The 17,933-nt window shown below is 42.6% G+C and overlaps 1 protein-coding gene across 1 annotated transcript; it reads left to right on the forward strand.

The window, feature by feature from the left end:
• The first annotated feature begins 262 nt into the window (after positions 1-262).
• Positions 263-3,796, forward strand: LOC306920122 (E3 ubiquitin-protein ligase RNF128-like). Its single transcript, XM_079496750.1, has one exon. It carries the CDS (start codon positions 645-647, stop codon positions 1,743-1,745), a length of 1,101 nt encoding a protein of 366 aa, XP_079352876.1. The 5' UTR covers positions 263-644; the 3' UTR covers positions 1,746-3,796.
• Positions 3,797-17,933: the final 14,137 nt, after the last annotated feature.

Below are 17,933 nucleotides of genomic sequence, written 5' to 3' on the forward strand. Positions count from 1 at the left end.
CTCTTTTTAGGATAATGTGCGTATTGGTCTGTAGTACTACGGGGGAAGTACTGCACTTGTTGCATTGTGCACTTTGAATCCATTTAACTGCATCTCTCAGCTGGTGTTTATGACAGTCACTGTAAAAGAGGGGAGGAGAAAGCAAGGAGGAACCAGCTAAACCTGAAAAACAGGAAGAGTTTCTTTCTTCTCATCATGACAAATGGAAAAGTAAACAGCTTTTATTTGTTTCACTTGAGTTGAGCTACTCTTTGTCTTTCTGACCTATGCCCATGAAATTGTCCTTATCAATTTCTTATCTGTCCGTTATTGTATGCTGTGCCTTGGCTGTCGGGAACTTTATGTGTTTTGTGTACTTCAACTTGTTAAATTCCAGCACCCTGCCCTCTCAGAGAGAGGAGTGCTCAGTGTTCAAGGTTCAGGCAGATAAGGGGAGGTGAGTGGCTGACGCAAAGTCCGTGTTATGTTACCAAAGGCTCATATCAGATTACCGTTGACAGCAGGTAGAGTGAAACTGAGCAGCACAGTCAGATCGCTGTGGAGCAGACAAACAGGAACTGGAATTGACAAGGGACTACTCCTGCAAGCCAAAGAAACCCCAATAGACTGCTTCATGTTGTTGTGCTGAGGAAGAGAGCACTGACATGGCTAAGAAGACAGAGCTATATCTTCTGTTGGTGTGTTTTTTGGGGCTTGTTCAGCGTTCAACAGCCCTGTTGTTCTGGACTGCCTTGGTGGATATCAGCTTTTACGACAACCTGAGCAATCAGACTGTGAACCGATACTGTGAATGTGGACTGTATGGCCGTAACTCTCCCCTGCAGGGAGAGGCGGGCATTGTGACATTGCCGAGCTCGGACCCCATGGGCTGTGGCCAAGAACCCTTCAACAACCGCAATGCCAGCTCACCCCCATGGATTGCTCTGATCAAGAGGGGTAACTGCACCTTCAGCGAGAAAATAAATGCCGCCAAGCGGCAGGGAGCGGCTGCCGTGGTGGTGTACAATGAGGACGGGACTGGGAACAGGACAACGAACATGGCACATTCTGACGCTACCGGTATTGTAGCCATCATGATCGGTAACATTCCAGGCATGGAGATCGTGAACTTGGTGAAAAGGGGCCTTGAAGTTAGGATGGTCATTGAGCCCGGCAGCGCCCACGGACCCTGGATGGACACGTATTGGCTATACTTCCTGTCCATCGCCTTCTTCATTGTAACCGCCGCATCTATCGCCTACTTTGTGTTCATCTCTGCCCACCGGCTCCACAATATGCGGGTGCAGAGGAACGCCGACCGGAGGCTGAAGAATGAGGCGAAGAAAGCGATCCGCCAGCTGGAGGTCCGAACCATGAAGAGAGGGGACGAGGAGACGGCGTCAGACCTTCACACCTGTGCTATTTGCATCGACGGCTACAAGGCGGGGGAGGTGGTGACGGTACTGACGTGCGGACACATCTTTCACAAGGCCTGCATCGAGCCATGGCTGCTGGAGAAGAGGACCTGCCCCATGTGCAAGTGCGACATCCTCAAGGCCCTGGGAGTGGAACCGGAGGAGGAGAAGCAGGAGGTCAACTCGTCCTCGTCACCACTAGATGTCACTGTGGTTACAGTGTCGGGAGGGGAGCCCCTGTATGAGGTGCCACTGACTGACCCACCAACCCCTGACCCCAGGAGACACCCGCATCACTATGACAACAGAGGCTTTGAGGGAGACTTACAGGACCAAAGGCAACAGCTGTAAACCACATCACAGGCTTTCAAATGTATTCACTGTTTTTGGGGGGCGTAGATTGTTATTGTCTGGCAGAATGAAATCAGCTGCAAATAATGTCCGTCTTGCAAATCAGGCATGCTAGTTTAAAATGTAAGGAATTACGAGTCTTTAAATTCTTCAGCTCATACACAGTAAAATCCTGTGTTCATTTAACTATGAGTGTAAAAACATAAGGCTGACTGTTTCCTAGTAGTACGTCATGACATTTTCATGACATTTCCTCAGATGCAAAGTTTCTTATTGTTGGGTGTGTTCTGAAAGTGGCACTCAGATGGCCTGCACATACTAATACCAGTGCCAGAAGATTTTTTATTTTCTATTCATTCAGAATGTTCACTCTACCAGAAACTTTTTCAGTGTTCTTGGAGAAAGTATAGCAGAGTATTGAATGTTGACATAGCCACATGATACAACACTAGCAAGCTAAGTAACCTAAACTAGGTGCAATTCCCATAAGAAAAAGAATCACTTTGACTTTGCATTTTCCCTTGATCATGTAACTTAAGACCTTAAAAAAATAAAATCACTCCACTCCAGTACAATTGCTCTTTAATCCAAGAATTATAAACACCCAACAAAACTGGAAAGGCTGCATAGCACTGGGAGGAATGAATGACGTATTCCAGGTCATGACGTGCTTTACTTACGATCCATTAACCAAAGCCTGTAAATAAAGAACGATGGGCCTATTAAAAAAGTCACAGGCAAAAGTGACAATGCAATAAATTACATTAAGTGCTCCATGACAATTGTGTATGAAAGAGTATATATAAAGCACATTGACTGCTGAACAGGGGATAATTCTTCCTTTATGTGTTTATTTTTGTTTTGATTTGTTCAAATCAATATGACATTGAGGTATTGATATATGAATAATGAACTTATTTCTGTTCATGAATAGTTAATGGGATACAGTCAGGACACTCATTGAGATGAAAAACATTTATTGCAGTGATATCATGCATTGTATTTGGAGGTGTGGCTCGACTCCTGTGATGCACCAGAACCAATCTGCACAAGCATGATTGACACGGAGGCAAGATACACAGTTATTACATAGACATTATAATATGAACCCCAACCCCAATAGGGTAGACATTAAAGATGCGTACCGGTAGTTATTAAAGTAACATTATAATATACATATGAACCTGCATTGAGTGACATGCTGACATAAGATTATAAGAAGATTATAATGAATATATGGAAACGTAACCTCGGTAAAACTATACCAACCTAACCCTAAATTTATTCCTAACCTTAACCTCAGTAAAACGATTACAAGAATGCAAGAACGGCTGGGGCCGAGCGCTCAGTTAAAAAAAGGGTACCGGCGACTACCATAGGTTGTTGTACCGACCGTTCTGGTTACCGGCTGGGAGTTTGGTCACTGGTGAGCTGGCAGTAGTGGTAGTGGAGAGAGTATGTTGTTGAACATATAGAATGAGCGTCAGTCTGCTTAAATAGGCCACTTAGTTGTTTCATTCAGATCGTGGGTGTATGTGATAGGGCATGTGATTGAAGGGTTATTTATAACGTGAGACTGACTCGATCTCCAATGGTCCATTATTTGGGTCTCAACACCAGAGGTTCTCAAGTGTGGTCCGCAGACCCCATCCTGAGAACCACTGCTCGTCTAAGCAACCAATATAGGACGTGAGAAAAAGGATATCTTTCTCTTTGGATTACCTTGAATGCAGTACAATCCGCCCGTAAGGTCTACCTCTGTCTGAGCAAACAACTTTACATAATATAAACGATTTCAGAGGTCTCCTAAGATTTGTCTAATCTCTAACGGCGAAGCTCTCTAATTCAGTTATCTACTGTGATGATAATGATAAACAATGAATGTATTTTTCTATATTGAATCAATTTCCTGTATGTACAGATTTCAGGAGTCTTGAATTGCTCCATGACGATCAGTCCAACTTGCTGTATTGAATCACATTGATGCTTATTAGAATGCAATAAATCCCTCGATATGAGGACAAACAAACGTACATGCATTTGTATGAAAATTCAACTGTCTTCTACAAACGATGCTACCAACTCCCCAAGTAGGTCTATCGTACATCCTTGGACCTTTAACTTGTGTAATCTATGCCTGTTGCCTACTCAAAAAGATATTGTTCCCCTAACACTATTGCGCTCAGCTGTATATTTCAGGAGTAGTTACAGAATGTGCATCCTTGTTTTTGACAGTCTTGGGAATAATCTAATAGATTCCCAAATGAAATTGAATAAAACATTGTCCGGTAAAGCACATAAATTAGATAACATCATATTGTGTGTCATTAATTTAAATTTAAGGACTATGGTCTGAAAGTGCCATGTGATTTGGTAGTAAAATAAAATGGACTTGACTTGCAATGATAGGGGAAACACGTACTGTCCCTATCAATGATTGAGGGGCGCTAACCCCTCCTATATACAGCTTTTCGTCACAACACGTGTCACATTTACCATGGACAATGAAAGGAGAATTTACGTCATGTGTCTGAACAAATCAGATTTTTGTGGCAACACAAACATTAAATGCCATTGACAATGAAAGGATAATTGACGTCATATGTGGACGAGCTAATCGCCTTTCAAACACAGTGCAACTGTTTTAATTCAGCTCGGGGCTTATATATATATATCATAAATTCAGTTGTCATTTTACATTTCATATAACTTGTATAATGATTGATAAGAGCCCCTCACTTCACACGGGTGAAGTAGAAATGGACCCTTATTCCATTTGGTTACATTCATACATACATGCACTAGCTCTCAGAATTAAATTATCACTTAGGATTTCAAAGTGCAACAATATCCTCTTGACTGCTGGGGATGAGCGAGTCTGTAATTACCTGTGAGGGAACCAGACCTCTCCCTGCAGGAAATAAAAACGTCTGGGTTTCTGAGGCTACTCACATCCTGACTTTGATAGGACCTGGTTACTGGAAAAGGTTCCAGTATAATATAGGTAGTATATTATATTTGATAGGACCTGGTTACTGGAAAAGGTTCCAGTATAATATAGGTAGTATATTATATTTGATAGGACCTGGTTACTGGAAAAGGTTCCAGTATAATATAGGTAGTATATTATATTTGATAGGACCTGGTTACTGGAAAAGGTTCCAGTATAATATAGGTAGTATATTATATTTGATAGGACCTGGTTACTGGAAAAGGTTCCAGTATAATATAGGTAGTATATTATATTTGATAGGACCTGGTTACTGGAAAAGGATCATGTATAATATAGGTAGTATATTATATTTGATAGGACCTGGTTACTGGAAAAGGATCCTGTATAATATAGGTAGTATATTATATTTGATAGGACCTGGTTACTGGAAAAGGTTCCAGTATAATATAGGTAGTATATTATATTTGATAGGACCTGGTTACTGGAAAAGGTTCCAGTATAATATAGGTAGTATATTATATTTTTGGCTGTTTTGTTTGTTTGTATTACGTGTATTGTTTGCAAATGTGTGTATTGCGCCGTAGGAATTTCCGTGTGTCACGTCATACCTCCATATATGGTCATGTCTCGTGACATCATGCCTCCATATATACATGGTCACACTTTGTGACATCATGCCTCCATATATGGTCACGCCTCGTGACATCGCGCCTTGTGACACATCACTCCACCATATATGGCCATCTCCATTTATGAAGATCACGACACTGACATCTTCTAACCCTGGATAACCATACATGGAGAAGACTGGATCATCACCTAGATCTGCATATATGGAGCCGGCCAGCAACTCTACATCTGACCTCAAACTCAAACCCTTAGATCTCCATATATGGATCTGACCTGTTCTGACATTCCATAATGTTGATCCATCCCCACCCGTCCTTCCTGTTCTGACATTCATCATGTTGATCTGACCTCATCAAACCTGTACACGTCAAGACACACTCCATATATGGCCAGTACAGAATTAATTCCATATGTTGATCTGACCCCCCCATGCCAAAGCGCCAGCGCTCGCCCAGCAGTCTGTCGTCCCCCAGGTGGATGCGTGCACACGCCCTCAGGGCGTCTTACTGGTTCATTGTAGATGAGTCGATTATATGTGTTCAATTTTTTTTTGATTGATTGAAAATTGTATTAACAGTTTGCAGAATTACAGTACATTTCAAGCACAAACTCAATACAAAGGCTGTTAACTGTGAGTGGACGACCCAATTAAGCATTACACTTGTTTACAACAGGGTCCACCATGTTCAATTCATCAAAACATTTAGAGACGTACAAATAGACACTTCTATATAGACAAAGAACAGTACAGGAATTCATCAAAATGGAGGTAAAAAGGGAAAAGAAACATATACAGTATACAATATATAATTGTTGTGTGTATGAGGACCACTTAATGGTAATGGATATAAATCCAGGTTTGAACTGTATGTTCATACTTTTCAACTAAACTAAACTGAACTAAACTAACACGGCCAAGACAGGCCTATAATGTGAGGCTGTAGAGAGGACAGATGACCCCCTAAGGATGGAGCCAATATAGGCAGCTTAATAGCAGCAAACTGCAGAATGGCAATGTGACTATCGAGCCAATGGACTGCATATGTTTCTCTCTCACCTCTAAACAACTCTTTTCTTATACACCTTATCTTGCCTTTACTTGGCCTCTTCCCCATTCTCCTACCTATTGTGTGTGTGTGTATGTGGGTGTGTGTGTGTGTGTGTGTGTGTGTGTGTGTGTGTGTGGGTGTGGGTGTGTGTGTGTGAGTGACACACATACTGCACACTCGTGACTATATTGCTAGCAGTCTTAGGTTTCAAGGAGTCCTCCGGCGACTGTTTGAGTTTGGTGATCCACGTGAAAGCACCTCTCTAGGGCAGGGTGTTAAGGAAAATACAGAAAGGATTGAAAGGCTATCTGGGTGGAGGTCCCACACGTGGCCCAATTAAGGAGCCTGCCGCCCCCCCCTCCCCTCCCCTTCATGGTATTCCCTGCTCTGCCTTCAGCTCGGTGTATGTTACAGGCTGCTTACACAGCGTTCAGAGGTCACAGGTCGCAGTGCAGGTACTGTAACACAGGGATTGAGGCAGAGAATCGATAAGCAACTAACTACCCACATGGTGAACTGGGCTAGAGATGACATGTTTGCTACTTCATCTGATTTATAGAGGCTGTTGAAGGAGAAAATTGAGTCGGAATGTTTTCATTTATAGCCTACATACATTTCATTTACAGATGGCCGTGTGCACTCATACCCGATTCCCCGAATTGACCTTCAATTTCATTTTATGCATTAGCATCAGTGGGGGCATGTGTGGGCGCGGCTGTTTGGTTTGTTTGGTTTCTATGTCATGTGGCCCAGTGAAAGCAAACACAAAATAGAGGAAGTGGGGCCTTGTTTCATTAACCAGAAAGGCACGCTCAGTTCCTTTCAGTGAATGTTAGATTATAAGGTTGCAGCACCACCCGGTGGAGACAGTGATTAACTGAAATGGATGTGTCAGTCTGCTGCTTAGACAGAAAGGCCAGTCGTGGTATCCTATCATTGACCACAAAGGAACTAGAGCAGTTTATTGCATGAATACAGAGTGTAAAGTATTGTCCTGTACTCACCATGGCAACTGCTTTGGCTTCACTAGTTTTATTCTACTGGTCATCTTTATCTTTACTAAATAAATGTCATTTTTTTGGAGACATAAATACTATTTAGGCTATGTTATGTGTAAACCTCTATGTGTGTATGAAAGAGAAAGAAAGTGTTCTGTGATCCCTGCTTCTGTGTGTGTAGTGTCAGATCAAGAAAACCTTTATAATGAAATTACAGTAGGCTAGTCGTTCTGGTCCTGCGCCCTCTTGTCTCTGGCCCGCCGAGTAATCTCCCTAATGAAGGGAAGCAATTTGATTACAGAAGTGCAGGGGCACAACCAAATGAATCATTTTAGTCAATATAAAGTAGTTCATAAAACATTTCTTGTTCTGACGCCAGCGGCACTGTCAGAATATTAAATGGAATGCTTTGGTAAGCAGACATTTAGATCATCCTTGATGATGAAGTTAATGAAATGTACAGGGCCCTATAGAGAGAAATAATGTTGTTGTTCTCTGCAGTGTTCGAGTCTATTGGCAGCGCAGAGGGGCTATTATCCATAGTAATTTCTGACTAAATACCAGATGACATGATGAAGCTCCACTCTAGATAGGGTTGCCACCTTTGAGATCTTGAAATAAGGGACACTCTTTATGCCTGCCACGGCCTTGTGGCGCAGGCGTGTGCGGCAAGGCCGGCAATAGGTTGAAGCAATAGGTTGAAGCAATAAGTTGAAGCAATAAGTTGAAGCAATACGTTGAAGTTTCCCTTCAACTTATTGTTAATGCTATCCACAACTTTTGAAGTAGAATTTTGTTTTCCAAATGAGCATAACAACATAAAGAGTTCTGATTGTGAATCCGAGTGGTTCTTTAAATGGGCACAATATTTAATTATATTGATTTATATTTATATTAGACTTTAAAACTCAACATTATTAAACAATCAACTATAATAGTCTACTGAAATAGCAGGCTAACCTATCCCCACATCAGCAGCCAAGATGTGGGCTATTGGGCAGGTATTAGAAATACTACTGACATGACATCTTGTAAAAACACGGATAAATAAGATGATAAATAATATAAGGTCCCATACCGAATCGGTCAAATGTATTTCGCCCTTACTGGATGTTTGGGTCATGAAGAACACGAAAAGATGAAATTACCTACCTAGGTTCCATCATGGTGATAAAATGGCCACCAACGTAATCAAAAAAGTCAACCAAAGAACAAGATTCCTATACAGGATCTCCTCACTGGTCAACAAAAACACCTTGAAGACCCTAACAGGAGCCCTCGTACAAGGTTTCCTCGACTATGCATGCAACTCCTGGACGGTACCACAGCACCTCAAAGGCCCTTAAAACAAGGCTCCAGACTTCCCAAAACAAACTGGTCAGGCTACTACTTGGCCTCACTCCCCGAACCCATTTAATTTCAAGTACCAGTTTGACATGCATTAGTCTACGGACCCCCATTTAATGCCATTTCTATCTCTGGGCCCCCAATTCATATTGTAAAATCAATGTTAATTTAACTCTGAGGGTCCATTTGGATCCATTTGTACACTCTCAGAGAACTCCCTCAAAGACCCCTGGGGGTCCCCGGACCCCACTTTGGGAACCACTGGTTTAGGCTACTTTAGGAACTGTGTGCCTCCTGCTAGAACAATTGTGCTGACTTTAATATTGCCTGTGTTTTGTTTTGTTCATTATTGTTAAATTCAGTGTTGACGTGTAGAGGCTATTTAGGAAAATAAGGAACAAACTGTGTTCCTTATTGGTTCAATAAGGGACGCATCATTTAATTCTCCAATAAGGGATGATTCTGTATTTTAAGGGACGGGTGGCAACCCTAACTCTAGATGTTGAATAGGCACAACTGTCTCCCTCACACGCAGTAGTGGGCCTCCTGTGTGAGACCCAGTGCGTCGGTGGCCCCTTCCTTCCTGGCGCTGTAACTCAGGCAGATCAGTTGGTGCCGAGTGCGACTAAAAACCGACAAACCAAAGAGGAACAACACCTCTCTTCCTGTGTAATTTTTGCTAACACCCCCCACCCCACCCCCTGGGCCTCTATGTCAGCTGACCCCCGGCCTCTCTCTCCTTCCTGCTAACAGACAACAAGATGAGAGAGCAGGAAGGAATGGAGAATGAAGGGATGTCACGTGCTGTAAGGAAGATGTACCTCCACTCTCCTCCTTGCAGGTTTTCTACAAGAAGTGGGACTGAATGGTCAAGTTGAAGGAAGTGATGTCACAGGATTACAGGCCTTTCATGAATGATTAATTCATGATAATAAAAAGTTTTCTCCTGTTGAATGTCAGAATTTGGTCAGAATTTATTTATATTTATTTCACCTGCCCTTGCCCTCCTATTTATGATTTGAAGTCAAGTCTGCCATCTTCTGGAGAGATGCTGACATTGCATTAAGGTAACTTGTTGACTAGTTATGCTGCTTATGGGGATGATCGATGGCTTGAAGAGCTGAAATGAAGGCGGTGCATATTTTAGGCTGCTTATAATGTTTTTCCTAAACATTAATCACCATTTTGTCACCCTCTGGGTTGCACTATTCATTGATGCCTCACGCTGTTTCGAGACAGACCAAATCTACTATGTGTGCAGCATGCACGTGCATGTGCGCATGCTTGTGTGTATCTGTGTGCGTATGTGAAGGGATCACACCCCTTTTAATGGATTTTCCAGCTTTGTGGGTCTTGAATTGATTCGTAGCTGCCCTCTGATATGACAGATTCACTTTGGAAATGGGTTGTATTAAATGAGAAGTGCATGCACTGTGCAAAATGCATGTGGACTGGATGCAACTGGCCCTCTCTCAGAGTGATGCCTCAGCATGGCATCCTCAAACATCCAAGAGCGAGGGTGTAGTAATCAAACTATTCTTTAGAATACTGCATAATAGCCTTACCTATTTGTGTTTCCTATAAAAGAAGGATTTGTCAGCGTTCTTCTATCAGTGTTTCTCCCGCTCGCCATCAGATACAGTAGATAAGACATACATCATCAGCCTTTCTTGCAACGCCCGATAGCCTAGAGGGACATTTCTTGTTCAAGTTTAAAACTTCCTGCCAACCAAGCTGCCTTTCACCAGAGCCTGACAAACTGAAATCAATGATCAATCTGCTTTTAATTATCCTTTGACATTTCGTTTTTCGCATAGACTCGTGATGTAGTGGAGGCTCGGTTCTCTGAAATGTCAAAGGTTTGTGTTGTGTTTTTTTTTCATTATGTTTCTTTTGTGGCTTTCGCCTTTATTTTATATATATTCTTTATGGAGGGATAGACAGTAGGCTGACAGGAAATGGGGTGAGAGATGGGGGGGTGACATGCAGTAAAGGTGGGGATCGGGCGGGGACCGCAGCACACTGCCAGACTGGATTACCAGCCAAGGTGCCTGGACCGCTGAGCTACGGCCCAGGCCTGTGTTGTGTTGTGTTGTGTTGTGTTGTGTTGTGTTGTGTTGTGTTGTGTTGTGTTGTGTTGTGTTGTGTTGTGTTGTGTTTTTCTCCTCAGTGAGTTGAACAATTGATCTGAATTTGCATACTTGAATATTAGCCCTAGGAAGACAGCCACAAACAGCATCCATTTATTTTGTGAATTCTGTGGAGTTTGGAAGTTACTGACCATGCACGCTGGGCAAGACCTACGCTGTAGACGCTATCATTTTTGGGGGGTGGAAGTTGCGGGATTTTGGCGGAAGTACCGCTCAAGGAAATGACGTTAATGCTTTACAAATTAGTTTACATTCTCCGTGAATGAAACAAGTGTTGTGATTGATCGGGAAAATATTGTATCCGGGGGAAATACATCTGACGGATGTTCTGGACCGACACTTCCGCCGATAGTGTTTCTGCCTTAGGTTGTAACCAGGCTTTTCTCTTCGCAGATGAGTAAGCCTGGGACCGAGGCTACTGAGCATGCATGTGCAGCCATGGGCTCTGTAGTCATGCACAGGGCCGGTCCTGAGCAATCTGGCGCCCCAAGCAGGATTTTTCGTGGCGCCCCCCCCCCCCCCCCCCCCCCCCCCCTCTCAAAAAAAATATATATATATATATATATATATATATTTTTTACTCTGTCCCAAAAATTGAGGAGACACTGTGGAGGCACTGGGGGGACAGTGGGGACACTGTGGAGGCACTGGGGGTCCATTGGGGAGGCACTGGGGGGGCACTGGGGAGGCACTGGGGGGGCACTGGGGGGACACGGTGCAGACAGAGTTGGGACAGAGTAAAAAAAAAAAGAAGTTTAAAAAAAAAGAAAAAAAAAAGGGTTTTTTTTTTTTTTTGCGCCCCTCCCCCATGGCGCTCGAAGCCGTTGCTTCGTCGGCCTGTAGGAAGAACCGGGCCTGGTCATGCACAGTTATGGAGCACCAGCCTATGGGATCAGCTCTGTTGTCACGGTTACGGTCCCAGGCCCCAGCCAGCGTGGGGTGGGAAATATGTTTACATGTTACATGTTTCAGATCGGTGAACCAATCGGATCCACCGGCTGTTTTCACCGGCACCTGCCCCTCTATACCAGAAATCACATAGGCTGGGGCAGGCTACACACAGCCTTGATCAAATGAGCAGCCTCCTATCCTAAAGTTTAACTAAGCATACTGTGTACACAGCGCATAACCCAAAGTCTGTATACCGGTAGCCTATACCAAAAATTGGATTGATTCTTTATAATTGATTAAATCGATTAGTCTGATTGACACCATAAGCCCTATTTCATAATTTCCTGTACAACGGTGTCACGCAAAAATACTCGATCTAAAAGCCCAACAAGCTCAACACGTTGCATCGCTGTTAGCTTATAGATCTGCTATTTATTGCTAGTTTTTGCTATTGTGTTCAAAAATACAACCTCCCACTGAGCATCACAATCGGTTTGAACCGCTTTAACCCTATTTTATACTTATAGGCTTTTAAAAAGATTTAAAAAGCTTGAAATAACAAACAAACAAAAGGTATGTATATAGTGTGTCTCTGCAGGACTGCAGTCCTATCTGTCCTGTCTGCTTAACACTCCTCTTGTGTCCTGTTGCCTGTGGTGATTAATTAATGACCCATTTGCTTAATTGCACTGAACTAGCAGGGCAGAGAGAAAGGGGGTGCTGGTGGGGGGTGCGGGCAGCATGGTGAGAGATGTTTGTAAAGACTATACACACAGTAAAATCCTGACCACCATTAATTTAACCCAGAGAGTGTAAAAATGTAACCATGAGAGGGTTTTGCTGTGTACTAGTCCTTAGGGCCTTGAGTGTTAATTTCACTCTTGACAATGTAAACCTGAACCTCGATTACGATTAAAGAACAATTATTTATTTTGAATGGTAAAAAAGCGGTTCTATAAGCTCACAATACATCGCACAACTTGTGAGCTTATAGATTGGCTATTTTCATTATTTTTACAACCACCGTTGTACAAGTATAATGTACAAGTACAAGTATAATACTAGATTAAGTGGTTAATCAGACTTATTGTTAGACTAATTGCCCGATTAACCATCATCATCTCGATTCATTGATAGAAGAAAAGATATATGTAAAACCTTGTTTCTTGATTATTCAGTTATAATTTGGTTATTGGTTCGATATATAGGAATAGTGGTTCGATATTTTTTCTGTACTGGAATTGGACGTACACAGTAAACTGGTACTGGTATTGGACATACACACAATACAATTATCAGTGTTAGTTTACAAATCTGTAAACTCTGAGAGTGTACACTGTACAGATGTAACCAAGACAAATGTAACCAAATGGACCTAAGGGTCCATTTGGTTACACTCTCAGAGTTAAATGAACTCTCTTTCTCTTTTATGTTGAATGTGACTTCCTGAGCACAGTGACATCAGTCACGCATTCATTTAGGCCATCTGCCACTGGCCAGCCTGGACGTTGGTACACAATCTGTGGGAGCCATTTGGTTGACCAGTAAATGTCTGGAGGTTTTGGCTCCCTTTTTTGTACATGCAGGGGTCAATGCTGGTTCATGGCTCAACACTCACAAAGAAAATTCAATAAGCATTTATATGTGCGTGTGCGACACCGTGTGTGTGTGTGGGGGGGACTGGAGTCAGCCCAGCTCCTTATCCAGTCATGTCAAAACTTCACTACTGGCCTACCGGCATGCGCACAAGTTAGGCCTCTCCAATTGATCCAAAATGCCGCAGCTCCCCTGGTTTTTAACCATCCAAAATTCTCATATGTCACACCCCTTCTCCGCTCCCTCCATTGGCTACCGGGTCGCTGCCCGTACAAAACTCTGATGCTGGCATTCAAAGCAAAAAAAGGTACGGCACCGCCATATCTTGCAAGTCTGTTCGCACGCTACAAACCCTCCTGAGCGCTCAGATCAGCCGACGCAGGGAAGCTGTACCTTCTCCCTTCTGGCTCCAAAACGATGGAATGCACTTCCCATTGCAATCAGAACTGCAGATTCACTCCCAATCTTCTGACGCAGTCTGAAAACGCACCTCTTCAGACTCCATCTTACCCCATAGCACTTGCCTTAGTACTTGCACTAGCCTCGACCTCCTACAGGCGTATGCATAGGTTCAACTTATGTAACTTAAATAGCACTTTATGTAAGACATAGCACTCTATAGCATGTAGTTTCCTTAGATAGATATTCCACTGTTATAGTTCTTAAGCTTACGTAGGATTCATGATGACTATTTTTATGTTTTGATGTATTACCATGTTTTTTGTTCTTGCTTACTTTAAGTCGCTCTGGATTAAGAGTGTCTGCTAAATGCCTAAATTGTAAATAGTAAACAAGAGATTTTGAAAATCTGGATTGTCTACCTTCATGGTCTGCAGAAGATGAACCCTGTTGATTCTGGTGACACCATGGTTGTACTTCTAGGACCCTTGGCATACACAATGTATCGAAATGGAATGGGCAGCCAATTAAGAAACTTGCTGAGCGCTAACATGTGTGTACAGAAAAGTACTACATTGTTCCCTTTGCACTTACTTTTGTGACTTTTTAACCTTTTCCTTTTTTGTTTGTTGACTTGTCTTGGTAAATGGAAGTTTTTATATAACGCTTGTACTCTGTTAGTGCTTACTCTGATTTCACACCTGTAAGACGCCCTGGGTAAATATGTCTGATAAATGCCTAAATTGTTATTGGGCAAATATCTGGTTCCTGTATAATAAACTATTATGGCGCCAGCATATCAGGGTTGATGTATAAAGTGTCAAATGTATAAAGTAAAAACAAACAAACAAAAAACAGAATTCAATAGTTGTAATTATGAACCTCTATCTCGTATTGATCTTCCTGTTACGGTTTCTGCTGAGCGCCTGCTATTGCTTGCTGTGAACAATGCTATGAGTGCAGCTGGCTTAGGGAACAAAGGAAATAACAATACAATTTCTATCTTTGATTTGAGGTCACCGGTGCGTCCCTTCCTCTGGCCCTCACACAGCGTGTTTTCCTTCCTGGCTCATAGTACGTCTCTATCTCTTTTCTCTTCATGCATTGTGTCTCCACTGCGAGTCTTTTCCTCTCCAGCAGGGCCAGGTTTCTCAGGCATCTGTATTCATCCCATGCCAGGGTGCCAGGATGGGTTATGTCCGCTGGCTCAGGCTGGTGCAGGCAGCAGATGCTTTCGCTGCCAGGGAGCATACAGAGAGAGAGATAGAGAGAGAGAGGGGGGGGGGGGGGGGGGTGTAGAAGGGAGCGGAGGATATGGAGAGAGGGGGCTAGATGGAAGCAGGCTTGGGTGTCTTCTGTCTTGCCAGGATAAGCTGTATTAGTTTAATAGAGCCAGTCAGCTACGGATGAGAAACATTCAGTCAGTGCTTAGATACTGATCCATGCTCATATGGCTTTGCATTTGACCATTTAAAGGGCGCACTGTAATCGGCTGGTCTCGTTCATTATGTTAACATGCCTGGATTGCAATAATCTGATTATCGGCTTTATACCTTTCGTATATAATGCAAATGTGACAGCATTTTGATTAAGGTGTTTGCAATTGGATTTACACTCGCTGGCCATTTTTTCGCTACAGCTATTGAGTATCAGGCAAGTGACATCATCCAGCTGGTTTTTATTTATTCTCAGTAAACTCTACACACACAACCTTTTTCATTTCAAGGCCCAAAAATGTGAATGACATGCATTAGGCCTGGACCTCCACTCCTAGCTTTCTTTCTTTCTTTCTTACTTTCTTTCTATCATTCATCAGGCAGAGAGGGAACAGAATTACTTCCATCACAAATTCACCAATACAATCTAATGGGGCCAAAATATAACAAAAAGAGCAATTAGCTGATTCAAGGTTATAGTGGCTTTTGCCTGGCAGTAACCCTCACTCAAGATGATGATGCCATCATGGCCTACATGCACTCAATTGTCCAAATATCTTTTTAAGATGAAACTAGTGGCGATCAGATTGTATAGTTAGATTAACTTTTCCATTTGGAAAATGGTATGGGGGCGGCTTCATCGCGGCGCGAGCAAAAACAATTGGGAGGTTAAATCCCCCCAAACCCCCAAAATACATAGAAAACTATGTATTTTGGCACAGTTATACCTATAACACACAATCATCTATCTATTTAATTTGATATACTGTGTATATATACATATATACAGTATTATATATATACAACATATTATTTTTAACAATACATATATTTTTTGTTCTATGACCCACAAATGTGTATCTTATACAGGGCTTATATTAAGCAAGTAAGCAGTTGTCCGCTTTTCTGTGCAAAAGCCCTAACAAATGCATCCTCTTAAGTTAACTGGATTTGGATTTTACCAGAAAGATAACACCATAAATCACCAAGTGACAGACTTCAGTCACTTGGCATAGGCTAGCAGCACACAGCAATGACAGCATGCATGCATGCATTGTCAGGGAGTGTGTGAAATACACAAATGTAGCACATTTTTGTTTTATTTGTGTTTCTTGTTGAGCCTTGTTGTGTCTTGAAATGAGCAGGGAATCTTTTGGTTTTTGGTGGGTTAAGTCCCACTTTTCGCCAAAAGGTGGCAAATCTGCCTATGACAGGTGGGTGACATGACGTCTTTCTTCAGATGCTACGTGAGAAATAACAAACTGACTGTCCCGTTTTTCCCTGTCTGTTCAGTGCAGATCAGTTTTAAAAATATAATCTGTTTTCTGAGCCACATAGTCTAGTAATAAAGTAAAACATTCGTCTCAGGTTGGACAAAATTGGATTATTTTGTTTCTCAACTGATTTTGACAGGACATTAGGTCTACTAGCCAGGATAAAAAATCTACCCTATGGCCCTATTGATAACCTATTATAAGGCAATATTTTCTAAATTTCATTATGCTTTAAGTAAAATGTGCTGACCTCATCACATTTGTGATGACGGCTATGGCCGTTTTTAACCCAAGGAGTGTTTTTTGTGCAAAACTAATGCTTGGAATGGATTCAGAATCATGAAAACCCCCTAGTTTGACATGTCACATGATACTTGAGCAGATTAGGGTAGATTTTTTATCCTGGCTAGTAGACCTAATGTCCTGTCAGAATCAGGTGAGAAACAAAATAACCCAATTTTGTCCAACCTCTGCCATTTAATTATTGGACTAACACCACTGGACGCTGGTGCATGTTTTGAACAACAACGGTCATTGCGTTGCGAGTCGCGACGCGTTTCATGTAGATGAATTCCACATTTGTATAGCTACTAAAAATTATCAAAATACCTGCAAATGATGCTTCAGGCTCTAAGCGTAATTTATTTTGATTTCTATTCTGTGCTCTGAAGTCTAATTTCCTCCTGGGGGGAGGAAGGCATTTTCAGACCGGGGGAGACGGGAGAGGGAGGGGCTGCTCAGCTCTGAGCAGGGCACTGTGGAGACGCGCAAGTTGCAGTAGGGTCGCATGCAAAAAGTGGTCTGACTCGGAGATTTTTCTTTTTTGAATGATGAAATGGTGTTGGTTTGGTGGTGCGACAGTTGTAGTTATAGTTAGTAGCGTAGTGTTACAAATAGTTTTAAATATAAGCACTTTAATTTGAAATATCTTTGACATTTGGGATTTTTGCATACCATCATGTTTGGTGGGGCAGTCAGGGCATTTAGTGGGGCATTGCCTCCCTGTGCCCATGCCTAGATCCGGCCTTGCTGGGTGACAGCATACTGCTGGGCGAGCGTTGGTGCTGTGGCATGGAGGGTAAGATCTTAATTTTCAGGCCTATTGAGAACTTTAGTTTTCGCCGGCTGCCTGGCGCGCCTGCACTAATAACTTTGGGGCAGGCCTGTCTAGAGTTTGAATGGACAGGTATCAGTCAAAAGGGAGACATCGAAGAGGAAGGATGGATGGGGAAGGATCAACATGGAATGTCAGTATAGGTCAGCTCCATATATTGAGATCTAAGGGTTTGAGGTTTGAGGTCAGATGTAGAGTTGCTGGCCAATATTGATGTCATCAGGGATCTCCATATATGTGCTTAATATTGATGACATCAGGGATCTCCATCCCTGATGATGTCACGTGATGTCACGTGCTCCATCCCTGACAGAGGGGCAGGCGGAACAGTTCCCTGCCTAGGGCGCCAGG

The sequence above is a fragment of the Electrona antarctica genome, assembly GCF_951216825.1.
Source record: "Electrona antarctica genome assembly, chromosome: 3".
In the NCBI taxonomy this organism is placed as follows: Eukaryota; Metazoa; Chordata; class Actinopteri; order Myctophiformes; family Myctophidae; genus Electrona; species Electrona antarctica.

Coding starts and splice junctions, on each gene's coding strand:
- LOC306920122 (XM_079496750.1), top strand. CDS start 645: ATGGCTAAGAAGACAGAGCTATATCTTCTGTTGGTGTGTTTTTTGGGG.